The following is a 22,844-nucleotide window of genomic DNA, read 5'->3' as shown; positions in this document are numbered from 1 at the left end:
GCCTGACATGGAGATCCCAGCTGCGGGGTACTCCAAGCGTCATCCACTTTCATCTGTAAAATAACAAAAAGATAAAAGAGGTTAGTGGTACGGCCACAAACCGACCTGTGCCAACTGTTAATAAGCCTGGTATTAGGGCGAAATAGACTCAAGGAATTACTGAAAAGCTACATTTCCCATGGGGAACCCATAGTACCAACAAGGCTTTCCATCATATATTACCTGAGACTACGAGAAGCAGGAATACCTGCTTAACTCAAGAAGCAAACACTCTAAGAAAACTTAAGCACTCAAATCCCCATATAGTATTTCTTTAAGAAGGAGAAATAACATCCATTAATATGTGTATGCAGCATGTGGGATGTATAAACTCTCAGAAGGGGTACATCACACATACTCCAGGGCAGCATTATACATTGCTGGTCTCCAACATGTAAAATGGATATGTGTCCGTCACAAAAATGCAACCATAGCCAGAGGTGATCGCCAACTGGCCACAACCCCACCAAGCTTTTGGGCATCCAATACTAAGCCTGTTATACTATATTGGGGATGTATAAGTCATCTCACCTCCCATCACCACTTGTCCTTTTGTTCTGGGGCAGCTTCTCCGGGGTTCTCCTCTGTTTCAGTCTCAGCACTTTGTCCCATTTTGGTTATGTGACGTAGGAAAGATGTTGCATTGAATGCCCTCTGTTCAATGTTAAATAAACAAGATTCAAGTGATCAGTAAGGAAATTTTAGACTGATTCCCAGTGCTAAGGTATCTTAGTAACGTCATATCCTGACATTTCTCTCAAAAAACTGCATGGCACCAGGTACAGCATGCTATGGAGGCTAGACACAGACTTCCATATTGTAAATGGGCTGGTCTTTGTAACTGTCTGATTAGGCCCCCGTTTTGCAGCAAATCTTGGTCTTGCAAATGTTACTGGAGCATCATGGGATCTGTAGTTTCATAACATCTAAAGAGCTGTTGTTTCCCAACCCATGTATGATCTCATCTCACCTTCCACTGACTCCGGGCAAAATTTTTCTGAATTTGTTCGCTAACTGATCCATGGATGTCTCTCTCTAGCGCAGTGTCCCCAGAAATCCTGCAGAAATTACAAAGGTCACATTGTCTGAGTTTCAATCACATCATTCTCTGTTCCAAGACAAACCTCATTTATTTAACATTCAGAAGTCATAGCAGTTATATTGGCATTGTCCAAAAGTATGTCACCGCTAAATTCAAATCATTTTTCTCTGGGAAAAAAAGCTTTTTGATTCAATTGGACCAAACTCATGGCAATGAGTGGGGCAAGAGAGGCAGCTCCCCAATTCTCATAGTGTCCATACCCCGTAGGATCAATATTGGTTTCTTTACATAAATTAATTTTACTAAAAATGTGTTTAAATTATGTGACCAAATTTGTAATGTAAGGGTGTTTGCTTATATAAAAAATATTGAATGCACCATATTTTAATGTATAGTCCAAACTAAATATATTAAAGATACTACTCTACTCTCGGGTACTCTATGGGGAATGCATTCCTTGTCCAATTTCTCTAATATATATCCTCTTCCTGCGATGTATGGCAGCAGATGACATCTCAACCTGTTCTCACCATGGGTGCTGCAGAGCCTGCTCACACGTCAGCCTTTTCTCCGGCTCCCTCTCCAGAAGGTGTCGGATAAAATCTTTGGCTAGAAAAAAAAGAAGATTTGTACAAGAAACACAAACCCTGACTCCTTTAATGGAAGCTGAGATCTATCTGTGAGTGGCAGAGCCAGCGTTATCTAATCAATGTCCAGAAGTTCTCTACCATCTTCTCAGCCCACCACTATAGACACTGCCTGAACTAATCAGCTACAATAGGGCAAAAATAAGATAATGGAAGGGATAATCAAGCAGTTCTTCGAAAAAGCATTAAGGTAGCCTTCTCCATGATATACACACAAGGTGTGGGGCTGGGACAAATCTGCTTTAAAGAGGAAATAATCCTATTTACTAATGCAATGTCTTCGATTGTGTCTGTAACTACAAACTGAAATGTCCACTAATTGGGTTGATAGGGTCAGTAGGTTTTAGATGCTGAATTACATTAGTTCTCTTAGTGTAGGTTCAGCTTGGATGAACAAAAGCTGAACTTTACATGTTCAACTCATTGATAGTTTGTGGAACCTTAAATCAGATTCCAAGGAGCTTATACTGACATCAAGTATATAATAACAAGATAAAACTGTTTAATTCCCATCAGGATTAAGACCTCATGATCAGGATCTGAAGACTTAACAAAGATCCAGTACTATTACCCCGAACATTTACCCACCCGTCCCTGTATTTTCTTTTTTTTTGTAATACTATTTCCTGTGAATTTATTATTAATGCACTTTTCAAAGACTGCTAAACTTCAAGTATAACATAGAAAATGGAGCGTGGTGGCCAAGCTTAATGTAATCAAACATTTTTCTAGGCATATAACATCTTAAAAGCTTGTATCTGTATGCCGATGTTCCAAACCAGAACACCATCCAACCAATAAAACAATGTAGACATTCCATATCCTGCCGGTAGTCTGTATATCTGTATATCTGCTATGTGTATATACAATGTCAAACAGTTTTAAAGAACATAACTGAGCTAAAAAGGCTTTGAAAGATTCCCAAGGATATAAAAAGTCATAAAAGTAGGCTTTGAGATTGCATAAAACAAAATGTAAATTTGAAATCTTTCTGCAATCCCCACAGTATGTTCTCCACGACGTTCTTCAGCCTGTGTCTCCCGAAACAGAATTTTTCTAAGCTAATAATGCTGGACCTCTCTATTCTCAGGGGAACTCATTATTCCATGTACACTTTTTTTGGTTGAAAGGTCTCTTTCTTGTTCAAACTTCATCCTTCGTTATAGAAAATTTTCTTGGCACTGGGTGCAAACAGAAAGGTTTCCTCCAGCTTGCGCCTAATGCGTGTAAATCATTTGGCTCGAGGAAAAAACGGTCTTGTGGAAAAACTGCCTATGACTTTAGATGAAAGAAATATCAAGCGCCTAGTCTCAGATTGTTGGTATAATAAGGGAGCAACCTTTTAATGAATCATTTCTATGGAATGCGAGTTCCATATAACCAGGTACCAGAGGCTGATAATCAAAGAGGTTTTCTAGTCACGAGTGCATACCTGATTCAGAAATATCATCCCAGTATGGAGAGTCAAATTCATACTCTGCCTTCAGGATTTGGTTGAAAAGCTCAGAATCATTCTCATCATAAAAAGGGGGATAGCCACAGAGCCTAAAAAACATCCAAAACACATTAGATTTTCTTTACACATTTCCAATTATTCTGATCTGATTTTCAATCATACTAAAAGATTTTGTCAGCACTATATTATTGGGGCCATTTAAATCGGTGGATGCCACAATTGTGCAGCTTATTACATTATACAGTGCAACCGGCATGGGTATAGGAACTGGGGGGGCGGGGGTACAGATCCCCTCAGTAAATCATGCGGGGGGACTAATAATTAAAAAATTCCCCCCAGAGCCGCAAGAGTCTCCCCTGCTCTCTGCTCCCTGCCACCCCCGCCTCAGCGCTGCCCTGACTGCAGTAGTGGGAGTGCCGTCTTGGTGCCGGCGCTTCACGCTGAGCGTCCGGAATATGACGTCATATGCCGGCGCTCAGCAGTGAAGCCGCGTGCACCGCGGCAGGGCAGCGATACAGAGACTTAACACTCCCACCACAGGACTTCAGCATGGTAAATGAACTACAAAGGGGGGGTAGATAGTGAGAAGGGGTAGATAGATGGGGTAGATAGTGAGGAGGGGGTAGATAGTGAGGAGGGGGTAGATAGTGAGATGGGGTAGATAGTGAGCATGGGGAGAGGGGGTAGATAGTGAGAGCGGGTAGATAGTGAGAAGGAGTGAGAGGGGTTCCTACTCCCATGGCAACCAGCATCTGAAAAAAAGCCCTTGAGTTGAATGGCAGGTCCACTTTAAAGCCATTTCCCTCATGACCATCGGCTGTTATGAACACAGCCTTCTGCAGACGTTGTTCTATTGATCTGTTTTGCAGCAGTTGTAATTAACTAATGGTAATATGCTATAGAAAACATTTATCTTTTGCCTTCCTGGGATCAGTCTGGCTATATCCCCTAAGAGTTCCCGGTCATGATAATACCACATACAATTATTGATTAATTATCATTTAATTTATCTAACTCTTTTTGCTTGCACAGAAGCTTTAACTTTACTGAACCTCTGGGTTTCTATAACTGCCTACTAGACATACCACAAAACAATGCTAATATGTCATCATCAAATGTAGGCATTTAACAAGTTAGATACTGACTCTATACATCATAAGACATTTAGATGACACTGAAATCATGATCATCATCAGATTTTGTTCTATCAAAGGGTGTTAAAACACCAGTTGTCAGGAATAGAAACAGGGATGAAGAATTCATATTTTTACATTCTGCTAATGCTCAAGGAAGACTTTTTGATGCCTTCTACATAAGAAATATATTCACCTACAGGAGAGAAGCAGAAACTCTAAATTCCTTGGCCACCACATTTTGTTGAAGGAACCTTTTCCCCATGTTTGTCTCATGGGGCATGCCACTGTGCATGCATAAATGTGGTACTACACACATGCAGTTATCTTAAACTTAAGCTTGTGTCATGCTAAGAAACATCATTTACATATATTGCAAAAATACAATATGCTAGTCATCAGAAGGATATAGTTTCCCTATTGCCTTGATGGATAAAAGAGGTGTAGATACCTACAGGATATAAGAGATGACTCCGATAGCCCAAACATCCACAGCTTTTCCATATGGCTTTTGTTCCAAGAGCTCAGGAGCTGGGAAAGGTGCATGAGATAAGTAATGCAGTAATACTCTTAGGTTTGACATTGAACACATATGCACATGTCTGCCCTTGTTTATACAAAGATCACCTTGTCTCTGAACCAAGCCGCAGCTATGGGCCTACCCCATTGTGTGCCTCACTCCTCTCTTGGAGTTCTTACACAGCTCCATGTACAGCTAGATGACTTGGGTGTCATCTGTCTACACAGGGGTATATAGTGTCTGAGCCCCCCATGACCTAATTTCTTGGTGTTTTCAACTTGCTCTTTCCTACCCTCTCAAAGGACCGCACAATCAGAGACTAGGGTAACTATAAAATGATATTGTGACACAGATCACCAGTTCTTTGTAGACCACTAGGAACTGTTGCATTGCATTTTCTTTCTTATTCTTTCCCACTCAGCTGTCCAACAAACATGTCAAATGGGCTGGGTGGGGGCAAGGAAGCGAATGCAATTTTGTTCCACTTATCCTTACCAACATATCCTGGTGTTCCACATGCTGTGGCCATCATTCCACCATCTTCAATCTTGGACAGGCCAAAGTCACTGATCATAATTTTGGATTCTTCAAAGGGCGTAGCGTAGAGGAGATTTTCAGGCTACCAGCACAGACAGGTAAAATGATAAAGAGAAAGGTGAGGTGGCAGATAATTAGGTTATCCAATATTTATACCAGTATCCCCCTTCATCACATGTCTTTGTTGATAGTAGAACCGTAGCCTGATTGACAGACCTCCATGTTCAGCCAGCTTTGGCAGCCCAGCTATGCCCTCCCTACTTTCCAGTACCTTTAAATCGCGATGAACAATCCCCATGTTGTGGAGGTACTGGACAGCATCCAGGACTTGGCGTATTAGTTGGCTGGCGTCCTTCTCTGTGTAATATCCACGTTCAATGATGCGGTCAAATAGCTCTCCACCCGTGACACTATGAGATATGGATAAGGAATGACTTGGACTGGCACAGAAAGTCTTGTAATGAATTCTATCACTATGGGTGATGGGGCTCCAGAGTCAGTCTGAATCATTCAATAGGAGAGATTTCGTAAAAGGTGGCTGGGAATGATTGAGAGAAAAAGGCTGGTGGAGAGAGTTTTAAATAAGTGGGCAAGAGAATTAGAGCTATGTGGCCAGAATATCGCAGCAACTGAAAAGGAACTGAGACTACCAACTGTAGGGCTTTCATTTAGGAACAGGGGACACTACTATCAGACAGGTCCAGCAATTGGCAGGTTTATGTTTTTACCCACCTCAAATTCACCAAATGAATGCTATCTCTATTCCACTTGGACTTAGAGTTCACATGCACTCTATCCATACCTGCACTAGATGTCAGTATACTGGTGAGATTTCCAATTGATCTAATGTGTTCATCTGCATAACTAGGAGCTTTGTAAATGGGTTGACCCTGATATTAGTAAACATTATGCCTTTAATTGTCCATCATGAAGATTCTATGTAGAAGCTTATCAATGGTAACTCACTAATACTGATCATTGGATAAATCCTAATTCCTCAGAACTAATAGATATCTTTAATTCAGTTGGAAGGTTTATTTATCATCACTTAATGCAGAATATGAAGTCATCCCCTCCAGACAATGTGTCCTTGAGATCGTAATGTAAAAAATCATGAAATTCGCATCAAATCCTTCTCGGGTATGTTTATATGAAATAATGTCATCTATGAGACTTACAGCTCCATTGCCAAGTAAAGGTGGGTAGGACTCTCGTGAATGTCTTCCAGGGCAACAATGTTTTTATGATTAATCCTATAAGAGAAAAGAAACATATTTTTAAATATTTTTTTCTCACAACTGAGAAAATGCTATTGGGTTTTCTGATGTTCTTGGTAGAATAATAACATTTGATAAAATATCCCACCTTTTTTACAATGTTTCAGTGTGGGAATATATAGACATCTGTGAAAAGGAATATGTCTAATTTACCAGTGGGTGGTTTTAAGGAAGATGGACATCGGAGAGATGTGGTGGGGAAGCAGCGAAGAGTTCTGAGGTTCCCATAGCAACAGTAAAAGTTCTTATTTTGGGCATAAGTATTAAAAAAAAGTAATAGAAATGCCAAGCAGATTCAATTTTGATCTGAAAAGTTCTTGTGATGGTATAAATCACAGTAGATTTTTTTCCCACCACAAAGAAAACAAGATAAGGGGAGGGTTTTTTTTGGAGTTAATTGAAACCAGCAAACGCCAGTCTCTGGGAATAATAGCACATACGATCTTCAGAACAGTCCTGTTCTTCTATAATAGGGACTTTCCTTAATTCTGCGAAATTCTGTGAAAGGCTCTGCAGAACCACCTTGATCCACACTTTTTTGGCTTGAAACATATGTATATTTTTTTCACGCATTAAAGCATTTTCCATCTTTTCAAAATATGTTTTACGAAAGAAGCATAGAATATTAGATAAATATTTGTATTCTGTCCTTATCCCACCCCAACGCATTTCTCGTCTGTATAGGAGCCACACATTTCAGTATGGCTCTACAATGCCAGTGTGGGCCAAACCAGATACAAATGATGGTTAAAATCTGGGCAAACAGTTTTGAAGGACCATCTCAAGACAGCTGGCTACCTGACAAAATGATCTGCAGAGTGTCGGCTCCCCGGCAAAGACATCCACAGAGCGTCAGGTTTCCATCAACAGATTTGAAGACTGTCAACATATCTACGTATTTCTTGTTGCTATGACATTAAAAAATTCTTTACATTTTAGTTCTAGTCAGAGTTAGCCTCTTAGTGTCCCGAGGGAGGGGCAGTTCTTCAAGCCATGGCTCCCCAGAGATTTCCTTCAATATACAAAGGTTTTTTCTTTCCTCCGTGCCGAAGAATGACTGTTCGTGAGTCCAGAGGCAGCTCCATCTTTAAACTATCCATACAATGTTTACTATTAAATAAAAAGGTTTGTTCTCATAAAAATTCCAGATGGCCAAAGCACCGCTCACTCCTTTTGCTTCTAGGTCACATGAAGCCAGATCAGTGTTTTATATCTATGAAGAATATAAATTATAGATGTTTAAATGTGACAATTTCCCCCTGTGATGCCTGCAGTGTGCAAGACGAATAAACCCCCTGCTGGGTCTCAGATACTCAGCGTATTATTACTGTGTCTCAGAGGGGTCAAACTTGGATACGAAACAGCCCTTTCCTTCCGACACGTAATATTAGTGATTTACTTTAATCCCCCGGCCCAATGATGCGAGCGGGGCTTGCGTGTCACGTAAGTATGAAGACGCATTTTCCTCTGCAAAATAACAGCAATTTACCAAGGCTGATCGTGATTTAGGATTTTTTTGAGCAAATCCCTCTATAATATTATTAAAACGGCCTATGAATGTCACAGGGTTGGCATCTTCTGCAAAATTGCATCGAAATTGTCCAACCCATACACGGTGAGGAGATTAATGAAGGTGTACTCAATGTGATTGATTTAGTAATGACATACATGGGCCCAGTTTGCTCGCTGGATGCATCCTTTGATGCAAATAGTCATGTGTGCATCTCATCAACTGTTAGCAACTGATACATTTATCAAAAAAAACAGGAAACAGGAAAATCCAAAACAGAATGGTTAGTAGAGACATCTTTAAGATAAGACCAAACATTGAGTGTGGCTCTTTTTTTATAACAGCAAAATAAAAGAGTGTTTGGGTAATATTTTTTAATGGTAGAGCGATTTTGACATAGAATATATAGCTACTGCAGAGTATACTGTGGGCATTTGCTTTAATCACAGCTCTAGAGACCTCTTCCCCAGAAGCATATTGACATTTTGAAGGGCTGCTCAAATGGTAAAAGATTCGCCAGATAAACATTATCAGTTAAAACTAAGGGATATCTCTCTCTTTCTCTCTCTCTCTCTCTCTCTCTCTTCCTCTCTTTTCTCTCTCTTCATCTCTTTCTCCCTCTTCCTCTCTTTCTCACTCTCTTTCTCTCTCTCTTCCACTCTATCTCCCTCTTTCTCTCTCTTCCTCTCTGTCTCTCTATATCTCTCTCCCTCTCTTCCACTCTTCATCTCTTTCTCTCTTCCTCCCTCTCTCTCTCTCTCTTCCTCTCTTTCTTCCCCTCTTCCTCTTTTCCTCTCTTCCTTTCTTCCTTTCTCTCTCTCTTCCTCGCATACTCTCATACTGTCTTTCTCTCTCTTTCTCTCTCTTCCTCTCTCTTTCTCTCTCTTCCTCCCTCTCTCTTCCACACACACATTGATCTGGTCTTTACTTTTATAACGGAGTAAAATGCTCTTGGATTGGCACAAGAAAGGATTTGGTGCAAGATTTTTTTATGTATAGTTCTAGTGGGAGGGGTACAAGTTGTTTGGACATTACATTTTTTTCCATTTTTATTTTTTCACACTTTTTTGGACTGGAGATCCCTTTCACGTCTTTAATGACCTCAGGGATCTTTTTTCAAACTGGATGGTACCCCTTATGATGTCATGGTTTATTTTTTCATTTTCTTTTTCGATTTAATGTTGTTTCTGGTGCTGTCCGGATTGACACCGTCGGTAAAGAACGCCTAAAACCTTTGTTTGGGCATTCTCTGGTATCCTGACATTGGGTCAGTCATCAGGAAGCTAGTGATGCTAACTCCTGCTGACAGGGGTGACCCTAGGCCTGATCTCCTGTGTATCAGAGGGGACATGGCATTGCTGGTACAGAAACCATGAGACATACTATTAGGTCCTTGGTTACCCAGGGCTTGTTTCCAAGAATGTAATAGTGCGCCCTATGTTGCAAAAGGGTTAAATGTACCGGTATTTACTTCAATGGAGGAGAAATGTTAGAACCAGAGGTCATAGTCTAAAAGTGGAGGGTCAGAGGTCTAGATGTAATGTAAGGATATTTTACTTTACTGAGAGTGTGGTAGATAAATGGAACAGCCTCCCAGCAAAATGGTAAATGCTAATACAGTGAGGGAATTTAAACATGCATGGGATCGACATAAAGCTATGCTGAATGTCAGACAAGACCAAATATTGATTAAGGTTTGAGTCTTCACATCAAGAAAAACCGACAGACTGGATGGGCCAAACGATTCCTGCCTGCCATCAAATTCTAAGTTTCTATGTTTCTAGCCCAATAAACAACCGATATATTATAAAATCTGTATCGGTGTTCAAATGGATACATTGTCACTAATATATTGTGTTTTCACCTGCTTGTTTAATTTTGTATTACATTTATTTCTATATAGTGTTTTTTGTAATAGCCTACACTGTGCGCACAAAATTCAATTACTTAACAGAAATTTTCCTTTGCTTTCAATAGTAGCTTTTTTTGTGTTTGCCGTCTGGAATCTGGCCGCGCATGTTCGAGTTCAGTCAGCGAGCCGAATTACAAAGCATTCATTTTCAAACACCTTTAACACCAATTAATGTTTACATGGGTCATTGAATGTCGCCCATTATCTCTGTACCAGTTATAGAACATTTGATTGTTATGTTCTTGACACATGAGAGAGGAATTCGGAGTAAAACCTTAAATTATTTCTCATATAATATAGAAACTTGATGGCAGATAACAACCATTCAGACACATAATCTGCCCATTTTTCCCAACTGTAGAGACCTTAATCAGTCGTTGATCTCGTCTTAGATTTAGGATAGCTTTCTGCCTACCCCATGCATGTTTAAATCCACTCACTGTATCTACCACCTCTGATGGGAGGCTTTTCAATTTCTCTACCACCATCTTGGTAAATTAAAATGCTTGAAAACAGTTTTCTATGTAATCCTTTTAAAGGGCTGCTCGTTGCCTTGACATTTTGATTTATAAAAGAAATGCAGTTTATAAATTGAGCTTTGCTACATACATTGTGTTCTGCGTGTATCTACAAATGGAAGAGAACATATTAATATACATTCCAGTCTTCCATTTGCAGGATTATTCTTGGACAAATGTATAAGCAAAATATATCGCTGCAAACGTTCTGACATAACACAGTTGAGTACTTGGGAAGCCTCATGAGTGCCTGTTTTATGTCAGATTATATCTACCAAATGTCCTTCTTTAGGAGCAACAGTCTCTCCTCGGGACCCAAATCTCTCTTCCTGCCTTTTCTCCTCTGATTCTAATGTTGGCCGCACAAGAGTGTATCACAGTCAGGCCTGGACTGGCCATCCAGCAGATGCCCAGTGGGCTGCCAGCAGGCAGGCAGGGTACTTTGGTAGGTGGCTAGAGGGAGTTGGGTAAGAAGTGTAGGTTAGGGAACAAGAAAAAAAATATTAAAAAGTTTTAAAAAAAAACTTCAGTTTTAGGGGGTTTTGGTATCTTATGTCCCAGAGCTTTTTTGGCATTTTAACATCTTACACATACTTTTTGTTTTCAGAACAAATAGGGCTGTCAGTTGAAACCATAGAAACATGCAAAAAATAATAATTGTGTGCTAGTATGTAAAAAAACTAAAAAAAAAATAGTTTTCTACACTTCCCTGTTGAACAATGACCAAATGTATGTTCAGCATGTCACAATGACATCATTTAGCTCACTTTTTGTTGATTGTATCCTTTATTTTTAGTAATTTTTTTTGAAAAAAAATGAAAATATATATATATTATTTAACTTTTTCCACTTGTGGGAGGGAGAAACAATATTTATCACTCTCTTCCCTGATCACCAACTAAGTCTCCATAGACTTGCTTTGAGGGATTGCAATGCACGTGATCGCCCAGTAGGGGAGTGATTGGATATCCCTGCAGGGCCTAGATACACAGACCCTGCAGGGAATATCCTCTCCTCTGCTGACCTTCTGGTTGACACCAGTAGTGATGTCTCCCAAAAGGAAATTCCCGATCCCGGGATCAGGCATTCCTTATGTAATGGATTACCAGTAGACTTGTGCATTCGTCTTCGGGCGAACATGGAAACGAACACGAAGAGTGCGTTTTCGTGTTCGTTCCGAAGACACGCCGAAGAGAAGACGGCGGCGGTAAAACGTAGGCGAAGACGAAGACACACACCACGAAGATCTTCGTGATTGTCTTCGTCTTCGTCTACCATTCCCCCCCTTCATCTTACCTTGTCTTGTCTTCGCGGCTTCGCGGCATCGCGGCAGTTCCCGGAAGTGGAAATGCGCAGGTTCGCCGTCACGGGTTACAGGGCAGTGCGAATGAGCCTATTGGTCACCTACAGGGACCTCCTCTGGCATCAACCAATTGGTTGATGCCAGAGAAAGACCCTGCAGGTGACCAATACGCTCACTCGCACGGTCTTTGTAGCCCCTGACAGCGAACCTATGGATTTCCGCTCCCGTTAACCCCTTCGATGCTGCGTTAACACAGCATCGAAGGGGTTAACGGGAGCAGAAATCCATAGGTCAAAGGGCCGTGCAAGCGACCAATAGGCTCACTTGCACGGCCCCTTAACCCTTTAAAAAAAAGTTAACCCCTAACTAATTGAACAGGGAGGGAGACTGGTCTCCCTCCCTGTTCAATTAGTTAAATGTCCGTACGAGCGACTTTATTGGTCGCTCGTACGGACATTTAACCCGGCACAGACTAACTAATTGAACAGGGAGGGAGACCAGTGGCATCGGTCTCCCTCCCTGTTCAATTAGTTAAAGACCAGTGGCATCGGCAGGGCAAGTTGCAGCATTGGGGTTTTAAAACCCCAATGCTGCAACTTACCCTGCCGATGCCACTGGTCTCCCTCCCTGTACAGAGTTAAATGTCCGTACGAGCGACTTTATTGGTCGCTCGTACGGACATTTAACCCGGCACGGACTAACTAATTGAACAGGGAGGGAGACCAGTGGCATCGGTCTCCCTCCCTGTTCAATTAGTTAAAGACCAGTGGCATCGGCAGGGCAAGTTGCAGCATTGGGGTTTTAAAACCCCAATGCTGCAACTTACCCTGCCGATGCCACTGGTCTCCCTCCCTGTACAGAGTTAAATGTCCGTACGAGCGACTTTATTGGTCGCTCGTACGGACATTTAACCCGGCACGGACTAACTAATTGAACAGGGAGGGAGACCAGTGGCATCGGTCTCCCTCCCTGTTCAATTAGTTAAAGACCAGTGGCATCGGCAGGGCAAGTTGCAGCATTGGGGTTTTAAAACCCCAATGCTGCAACTTACCCTGCCGATGCCACTGGTCTCCCTCCCTGTACAGAGTTAAATGTCCGTACGAGCGACTTTATTGTTCGCTCGTAGGGACATTTAATTAATTGAACAGGGAGGGAGACCAGTGGGATGTGCCGGGTAAGTTGTAGCATTGGGGTTTTAAAAGTCTGCACGAGCGACCAACAGAGTCGCTCGTGCAGACTTTTAAAACCCCAATGCTGTAACTTACCCGGCACATCCCACTGGTCTCCCTGTTCTATCAGTTAAATGTCCGTACGAGCGACTCTATTGGTCGCTCGTACGGACATTTAACTCATAGAACAGGGAGACCAGTGGGATGTGCCGGGTAAGTTACAGCACCAGGAGCCTAAAAGTCTGTACGAGCGACCAACAGAGTCGCTTGTACAGACTTTTAAAATCCCAATGCTGCAACTTACCCGGCAGATCCCACTGGTCTCCCTGTTCTATCAGTTAATAAATGATAGAAAAGGGAGACCAGCGGGATCTGCCGAACAATTACGGCACCAGGAGTATAACAGTCTGTACGAGCGACCCTATTGGTCGCCAGCAGGGGGCTCGTCTGCCATCAACCAATGGCAGACGAGCCCCCTGCTGACGACCAATAGAGTTGCTCATACGGACATTTAAACTCCTGGCGCCAGAGCGGCTTTAACCCCGTTTTAACCCCTTAACCGGGGAAAACGAAGAAAACCCGAGCACGAAGAATGTCCGCGAATATTCGCCCGAAGAGAAGACAGGACCAGGCGAATATTCGCGGAATACGAAGTTTTTTTTTTGCCGAAGACGAGCACGAAGACGAACACGAAGAGCCCCCTGGTGCCCAAGTGTAATTACCAGCACTTGCTGGTACATCCCAAAGGGCTTTATTGGATGCTTTTTTCAGGACGTACATGTATGTCCATAGGGTTAAAATGAAATGCTTCTACGGTACTGAAGTAAGCCCCGAAATATTAAGAACACTCTGCAGTGAAGTTACTCTCTTGCATACACTCCATAGAACTGTAACTGCAAGTTTAACTTTCTCCAGGCCCAGCCATAGAAGTTACAAGAAACCAGGAAGCAGGGATTATTTGTAGCTTGTGATCGGTGCAGTTCTTGGAGGCAGCTTCCTGAAGGGGCTATCTGTGTCCTTTGAGCGAGTGACAGTCATAAATTATGCCTCAGTCATTTTCTGGTGACACGCCTATGGGGTAGTTGAGATGTTTTGAGTGCAGTTTTTACAAGCAGCTCTGTGCAGCTATCTGAGGAACGTGTTTTGCATGAATCCTCCATTCACACTTTAGTGAATCTATCAGACCGGGGCATTGTGTTAATCCCACACCCATATTTCTAGCATCTTTGTTGTAGTTTTAATGGTGGCTCATGGGAATATGTGGCCTCGGGCACAACAAGACCTGCAGACTAGCATTCCCATGATGGATTGCCAGTATGTGCAGCTAAGCATCATGGGAGTGTAGCCTACCACAGCTGGAATGCCAGAGGCTGCCTATCCATGCTGGCTAGACTTGTCCAATCTCTGCCTCTAATATGTCCCAGTAGATTATCTCATCTCTGCCGTATGCCTAAACTAAATCCTCAAATACGTTGCTGTCTGACGGATAAAATTGAGGTTTTAAGGTTCAGGGGCTGATAGATGGACCCCTTAAATTCCTTACTTCATAAACCTTTTGCAAAGGAGAACTGGCAATGAGAGAGAGGGCATGCGAAGACCTGCAGCTTAGCTCTGCAAACACGAGCAATCCGTGTATAAGGCTGACATCATGGACCGGGCTGCGATACCGCATCCTACATCTCAGCAGACGATTATGTGTACATAAAAACGTGAGGAGATTTATAATCAGTATGCAGTGTCTCGGTGGTATAGCTATGAAGCGGGAGGAGGGAGTGCATCAGAACTGGATGCTACAGGTAGCAGTCAGCGGGCAAGCGGCAGTCCAGCACCACCGATTGCGGATAGCGTCAAACAAAGAATCCACAAAGAGCTGTTATTAACCTGTTAATGACAAAGCCTGTACATGTACGGGCTCAAAAGGCATTGTTTTCAATGGGTTTAGGGACCGCCCATTGTCCTTAAGGGGTTAATGGCTAGAGGCGGCAATTCTTTATAAATACAAGCAGAATTCAGAACGGTGGAGTCTCTGCTGCCGTGGATCTAAAGTTCTATTAAAGGGACTCTCCAGCCATCATGTACACTTTAATACATATGATTGCTGCATCATTTCTTTACATTTTAGTGATGTCACTTTTTGCAAACGCATGGTGGCATTCTGTGTTTGCACATACTCTGCAGGGAAAAAGGAAGCACTCATGCTCAATTTATTTATAAAACACTTAACCACCAATAAATACAGATGGGCAAATATTTAGCAAATTAACACAAATATCCAGTTTCTTACTTTTTTAAAACAGCGATCTCATTCTCCACCACGGCCTCCTTGCCACGAAGAGCCTTCTTTGGAATGCATTTCAGGGCTACCAAGCGTTGTGAGTTCTTCTCCTGGGCAAGGACTACCTCAGAGAATGCTCCCCTAAAGAAAAGGAGGCAAAATATAAATCCCTTTATGTAACACTCTACATTAAATCAAGTAAATGACCTTCCCGTACAATGCATTGTAACTCACTGTTTTATAATCCTACTTGGAAACTTCCTAAGGCAGGTTCCCCGGAGCTATCCCACTTCTGGAGGAGGCGCTTCATGTGGGAATGGGGGTAACTGCATGCGTGGATGAGGTAACTCTGGGATGTATTTTTTGGGGGGGGGCTATGGGCAGGGATCAAGGGAAAGTGGGTAGAACATGTGCATGAGAGGGCATGGCCACACACCGACCCTGAGACCTGGGGAAGCAGGATTTGACCCGGAGACTCTGAGTCAATCCTGAAATGTTCCCAGCTATTATCTATAGGCCGTTTTATAATGCTGTGATTATAACTATAACTATATAAAATAACTACTTACTTAGGGTACTGAGGCCCACCTATCTGACCCTGGCAATCACCTGTATGCGTACCTAAGAGAAATAAAACCATCGTCCAGCTTTGAGGTCCACAAGGATACTGGCCTTGAGAACTTCCTTAGTCATCCTCAGTTTCCTCAGTCATCATTCCACCAACCAAACATCGATGGAGAATCATGGATGCTGCAGGTTACCGACGACTGGAATGCTAGCTGTTGAGGACCTCTAGCAAATCCCTTCACTGAAAGGGTAGCATATATATTGAATAACCTTCCTGAAGAAGTGGTAAGCAGGAACAAGATTGGACTACAGGCTCACTTAGTCCAATAACAGAGTTTTGCAGAAAATGCTTCGACCTGCAAGGTCCTCTCCACTTAATCTATCGGCATGTCTTAGTCTGTCTAACTCGTCAGACCCCTTGAATATATGTATTGCGTAATGTGTTGGCGCTATATGAATAAAAGATAATAATAATAATAGTATACGTTTCTGTTGTATTTTTTGCCTTTAATCTCTAAATCATGTTATTCCTTAGAAATGTGTTCTTCCGTATTATAAGAGCGCAGTTACAAATATGTCTATAAAATACACAAAGAAATGTAAAAAACCAAAGGAAGAGTTTAAAAAAATAAATAAAACAAACTTTAAAATACGGTAGCTAATAACCTAATAACCATTTGGACTGTTTAGTTTTGTTCCTGCAGTTTTGCAAGATATTTACAAGTACGTGTTTCTTTGCTCGTCTCGATACCACAAGGCTTTCAGAAGGGACATCCACCTACACACTGTATGCCCCTCAACCCACGCACACAAAACCACAGCTCACTAACTACCAGGCCTCCTCGTTAGCACCAGAAGGCTGGCACCATCTCCACGGACTGTGGAACTGCGTGGGAAGAGGAGGGCAATGACAACGGCACCCAGCCAGGCTGACATGAAGGAACAGAAAGAAGGCGGAGGAGGAGAGAGATTTGATTAATCAGTTGGGTTTCTGTAGTGGAATGAGAGATATGGGGGCTCGATACATATTCCCTGCTGATTTTTGTTTCACAAATGCCTATGAAGATCTGCTCCTTACTGTAACTCCTTGTTACGACACCTAAGCACGGAAGGCTGGTACTCCCTCCCTTCCTCTGACACAACGTGGGCAGGAGGAGATAATTAGGACAGAAGGAGAAAAAAAGAGCCCAACATATCCTCATGAAGCAAGTTCTCTGGGTGGATTGCTGTGCTTACTACTTTAGAAATCAAACAGTGTTCGGAAGCATTTAGCAATAGTTTTTGTGATCTTGGTCTGGTCTCTGCCTTTGAAGTATACAAAATGTCAGAAGACCACAATTCTACTATTATCTAGTTAACTCTCTGCCCTGACATTCTCTCACTTCGACTAGCCATCCCCCACCTGCCTGAACCAATTAAGGACATTCAGCAACATAACAAAGAGATAACATAATGAGAAGGAATAATAATGTAGGATAGTTAAGATACCTTTCCTCGTAGTATTCATACAGGGTGGGTTATATATATATATTATAGACTTGTGGACAAAGTACAAAACAATTTTGGAAAAAATGTGTTTGTTTTGCTTTTTACTAATTTGTTGTAGGAAACCTTTTGCACCCTGATGTTTCCTGTGGAGTTTGCATTTGCTAATACTTAATAAGCAGCACCTGTTAGATTTATTGGACTCTGCTTAACACATGTACCTACTCTGAACCTTAACCACATTTTCTGGGAATGCTGCCAAAAAATGCTAATCATAGTTTTGTCAGAGTTTCACTCTTTTTCAGAGATTTGTACAAATTAACGATTTTCGTTAAAAAGGTTCGTACAAATCCGATATAACGTTATGTTCATTTAGTGTATAGACACATGCAGGATGAGGGTAAATTGACTGATCCTCTGGGGCAGCAAACCTTACAAGATGGGCGGCCTGGGTCGGTCCAAAATTGTTCACAAAAGGCTGGTCCGAGCTGGAGCATGAATGTATATGTATAAGTGTTTGTGTGTTCGCATGAAAGTTTATGTGTAAGTGTGTGTGAGCATGAATGTGTATATGTAAGACAGAGGGAGACTCTGCATAAGAGTGAGTGTGTATGCGTGTTAGTGTATGTAAGTTTGTGTAAAAAATGAGAGTGTGCGTTAATATGCCTGCCAGTACATGTGGGTTACTGAGGGTGAGGGGCAAGAGGCCGATAGGGGTCACTTGGCTTTACCTGCTCTCCGGGCCAAAGGGTGCCATCCCTCCTATCCCTTATAACCAACTGTGTATGACCTCAGATTATGACTCTCAGATCCTACACACTTTTTTTACTTGTTTGTTTACAGAAAAAATGTCTCCCATAGTAAACAGACAGAAGCATTCAGTATGGCAGATGCAACTTGGAACAATAAAATAGGCTCGGTTTGACTGGCACATTGGAAATTGCAAATCTATTTCAATTTACAGATGGCTTTGCAAAAGTACAGCTTTTGTTTGCTTGCCAAATCCACAACTAAAACTCTAGGCAACTAGCCTGTGATTATAATTTCATTTTTAACCCAGCACTGCATGAATATAAGCCATTTAAGATTTGTGTCAGAGACGTGCTATATTTTATAAAGTACATTTCTGGAGCAAGGTTCTAAATTACCGTGTAAACCAACCAGATGTTCATGCTGTTTGCCCCAGATTTCCTTTCATAAATATGACCAGTAGTAGCAGAGTTGCAAGATCAACTCCAGTTTTAGGACTTTGATGGGCCATAAAGTAGGTTCTAAGGAATAACAACAGGTTTTTTACCAACTCAAGTATTCACCTCTCATAAAAGTTACACAATTTACCACTTTCTCCAGAAAGAGAGCCAGAATATATTTGTATTTATAAATTTCTCAAGGAGACCCTGAGAGCACTCTATTTGTTCCCTCACCAGTCTACACAGTTCCTGACCTTGTAACATAAATGATCAGAAGGACTCTGGAACATTAATACATCAATTCCATACATATAGGTTTTTAAAAAAATCTGCTTCATCTACAATAATAACTGTGCGCATAATTCAAGTTAAAGACTTCATGTCCCTTACTGTATTAAACATGCTAATTTATTTGAGACGAGGGTAGCAAGGATGAACAAATCCTGATTTCACTTGGAGCCTGGTTAGACCTTCGCAGATACATAGAGCTCAACAAATTTAGATGTGTGACCATGAAGGGGCCAAGCTGTCCAGAATATAGTCAGAAATAATTAGTATCAAGTTCCCGTATAATTTTAGTGCCATACTTGACGCATGCATATAAATTGTGGCCCCAGGATGGCATTTAGTCAGCCTTTACAGTTTTAATTGGATGAGGAACTTTCACTAGGAAAGTGCACTGAAGCTGGGTGTATAGACCGAAGCTACAGCACTCAGGTTTTCTGGTGGATCGTGTGACTTTGAGCTTATCATTATCTGTACAGAAACTGCAGGTTACCTTTCCCGACCTCATAACTGCCGCCTGTCTATCCTAATGTTCTAGAGACATTCTTAGGAAGGCACAACAACAAGGAAGATAAAAATAAAGGAAGTTAAAGTAGATCTAAAGTGACAGACAATGTAACCGTGAGAGCGACAGCAGAATGCAAGCTGCTCCTGCAGCCAGAGGTAGAAACTAGTGTTTTCTGCTCTTCTTCATGTTCTATGTGGCTGTTTCCAACCTGGTCATCTAGAGCAGGGTGCCTTATTGTTGGTCCTCAAGTATCCCCCACAGTGCAATATGGCTGTTTCTTTAGCACAGGTGGACAGTCTGATTTAATTCAGAAGTAGGGTAGCCTTTTCAAAAAAGATAGGCTACATCAAACACAGGTGGCTTCTTTACGCCTACAAACAGTCTATGGAAGGACAGAAGTAGGAAAAAAAGCAGGAGACATCCTTCTGAACCCCCAAATGATTGCCCCAGGGTTTCTTTTTATTTAATGATTATCCTAAACCTTGTAAATGCTTGAAGGCCACACTACCATTAAACATTGGCCTAATTAGGAGATCCTTAGGCCTGTTGGGTTCATGCTGGGAAACTCTTCTCTCTCAATCAAGTAATGTTCATGGTCCTACTCTATCATAACTCTGAAACAGGCTTCCTATTTGGTTCTCCGCAGAACACCTGCAGCCTAAAATATTACTCTTGGTGCCAACGTCACAACACCTGACTTCAATTAATTCTGCACGTCATAGGGGCATAGACATCCTCCCACACAGTAAAACAAGTACCAGTTGCGTAAACTGCAATTCTAGAATTAGAATGAAAGCCCTACATGAATTTGTTGAAATGGGATTATGTTAAACACCTATGTTTAGGAATATATTCTAAAGAATGGGTAGCAGGCAGGTTCAGTAGATGACCAACTCCTCTGCTCCGAGTAGAGCAAACAGAAGGGGTCTTCCTGTGTGCAGTGATTACATTTCGACACAAAATCCTACATCGTTGCTAAAGAAAGTAAAGTTTTTTGTCACAAATGGACATAGATTCTCTGTAACTTTGTCGCAAACGTACATAGATTCTTCTGATTTGTTTAATCAAATTTTTTTAGCAACAATTCGGCAACTACACATTTCAAAAGTGGTTTAAGTAATGTAAAGGAGAATTTTTAGCATGTTCAATTTGAAAGTAAGTTATAGCTAACCTGGTATATCCAATGAAATTCTACACCTTATCCCCATTCCATCCTTAAAAAGCCTGCCTGGACCAACCAGCAACTTAACAATAATCGTGCAGACCTTATGAACAGGAAGGTAAGAGAGCTAATATACACATAATACATATGCATTGTTTATTTTAACCCGTAAACCATATCACATAAATTAGTGTGTAAAACATAAATTTTTGAACAAAATAACCTTAAAGCTCACTACTGCCGCTGGTGTACATATTCCCTTATCTACTAAACATGTCTGCATCAAAGCACTCCAGGTCCTACTTGATAAGTATGGCTAATATTCCCAAGGAAATATCTTTGTCAGCAACTTTGGAGTGTGAAATTAATTGTAAGCTTGGTTTTAAATTAATTAAATAAACAGCCTACCCCCCCCCCGCAATATTTCTCTAATATGTGTTTACCAAATGAATTTTTTTCCAATAGGCATTTACCATGAAAATGGGGTTCAAGCTCTACATCAAACCAACCAAGGTGCTCTCACTTAACCCGGTGTAGCAAGAGCGCATCTATGGGCCCTTGGGAGAGCTGGGCCCTCTGGAGAGTTGCCTCTTTCACATTGTGTCCATGACCTGATTCTCCGCATCCACTCTATGATTATATGTCAACATGTTTTGCTAATATTACAGTGACTCTTTATGGCAAATACATCCCAATGTAATCATCGGACACTCACGCTCCCAGTTTCTCCTTGATGTCATACACCAAATTAATGTCCTCGACCTTCCTCTTTCCGTTCTTCCCAAGAGGCATGGTTGTAATTCTTTTAAACTCTTGCCCTGTAGAAGAAACATGAAAAGAATTATAGAGAAGCTGATTAAGTCAGGCCTGACTTAATTTAAAACCTTGTGTTAGGTCCCCTTCCATTAGAACCTCTCAGAACCTTTCTAATTAACATTGGATAGTATTATAGGTAAGCTCTTGAGTGTTCACAGATCTACAACTCCCAAGACACCTACTTCATATTAGTTGTATGACCAATAACTAATATGTGAGGTACACAATATGTTGGGAAGACACCTAGGTGACACCTAGGAGTGTACTTCACATCTGGTTCACCAAAAGTAGTTCCACCGCTGTGTAGTTCATTGACAGCTACTGTTTGGCGTACCTAGATTAAAAAATGTATTTACTTCCAGCTTTCATGAGATAATTACCTGAGATAATTACTAACAGTAAACAGTGATATAACCGCGTTGAATGTTACCTTATAGTTACTTAAAAAAGTGTGAAGCCTCCTGCTCCGAAAAAAAGCAATAACTATCAATTACTAGACACAGATGAACAGACCCTAGCCAACGTCTTCACAAAGGAGTCAGAGTCTGTGTATCACACTATGCCAAAGTTACTAAAACGTATTTTCTCTGATTTTTCCAACAGGAAATATGTCCTTTGAAATGTTTATTCCATCTCCCCAAGGGAATGCTTGATAAATATGACTCAGAAACCACTTAGGAAAATAAAGTGAAATGACACCGGATATCTCCATTCTAAAAGCACATGTCCCCACCAAATTCACAGATATGTGTGCATGTAAGAAGACTACGTCTTTGGATAATGCATGCTATGCTATCCCATACCCCATTTATTAAGATAAAGATGTTGATCTTTTCCCAGACAGTATCCACTCACTGGTCTGTTTATATGCCTTGATCGAGCTGATCCCAGTCTGTTCTTTTATGGTCTTTTAGTAAAGGACTGGAGCTGGGCATGAAATAGGCAGAATGCCGTGGCGTGAAGCTACGTTACTCCCACCACTTGAAAATCAAGACTGCCCCAGAAATCAGCTGCCATACCTGGACGTATATTCAGTGTGGATGATCTAAAGACTTCCGGAGCCTTTAAAAAAATCAAGAAAAACATATAGACCTTAATAAGAACACTAGCGTGACCCGTCCCTTTTTTCCCCTCTGATGTCCCTTTTTCCAAGGAGCTCAGAATGTTTGTTGGATATGATGGTATCGCAGTGTTCTACTGCCCTAAAAGTCACAATAATTTCTATAGAAACAACAGAAGATGTGCTTGTAAGTTGCAACATTTCAATAAATAATACATTCTTCTCCTAAATGCCAGTTATATAAATAGTCATGTGTAGGTCAGAAAGTCACATAAAAAGTCTCGGTAAAGCCCCGCTTCCAGCTATGGCTTTAACCAATAAAAAAAAAAGTGTCCCTCTTTAACCATTCGAAATGTTGGGACGGATGCAGAGATCATAGGGTTAAAATGTTATTAAATTATGATCTCCGTGCAGGGTTCGGAATCAGTCATGT

The 22,844-nt window shown here is 41.4% G+C and overlaps 1 protein-coding gene across 1 annotated transcript; it reads right to left on the bottom strand.

The window, feature by feature from the left end:
- Positions 1–576: 576 nt before the first annotated feature.
- Positions 577–21,327, bottom strand: LOC149284917 (calcium/calmodulin-dependent protein kinase type 1B-like). The gene is made up of 10 exons (XM_089496076.1): positions 21,251–21,327; positions 15,348–15,479; positions 6,553–6,627; positions 5,646–5,784; positions 5,333–5,456; positions 4,773–4,848; positions 3,161–3,273; positions 1,612–1,690; positions 1,010–1,097; positions 577–693 (listed from the first exon to the last, which is right to left on the bottom strand). The coding sequence occupies exons 1-10, from the start codon at positions 21,325–21,327 to the stop codon at positions 577–579; spliced, it is 1,020 nt and encodes a 339-aa protein (XP_089352202.1).
- Positions 21,328–22,844: the final 1,517 nt, after the last annotated feature.

Source organism: Sceloporus occidentalis, unplaced genomic scaffold, assembly GCF_023333645.1.
Source record: "Sceloporus occidentalis isolate IW3139 unplaced genomic scaffold, rSceOcc1.0.p SCAF_87, whole genome shotgun sequence".
NCBI lineage: Eukaryota > Metazoa > Chordata > Lepidosauria > Squamata > Phrynosomatidae > Sceloporus > Sceloporus occidentalis.
This window is presented reverse-complemented; position numbering and strand designations above follow the sequence as displayed.

Excerpts from the sequence above, each read along its gene's own strand:
- LOC149284917 (XM_089496076.1), bottom strand. The coding sequence starts at position 21,327 with ATGCCTCTTGGGAAGAACGGAAAGAGGAAGGTCGAGGACATTAATTTG. Across the intron at positions 3,274-4,772 it reads GGAGTCATCTCTTATATCCT|GCTCTGTGGCTATCCCCCTT; the intron begins GTAGGTATCTAC and ends GATGTTTTTTAG. Across the intron at positions 1,098-1,611 it reads CAGGCTCTGCAGCACCCATG|GATTTCTGGGGACACTGCGC; the intron begins GTGAGAACAGGT and ends TAATTTCTGCAG.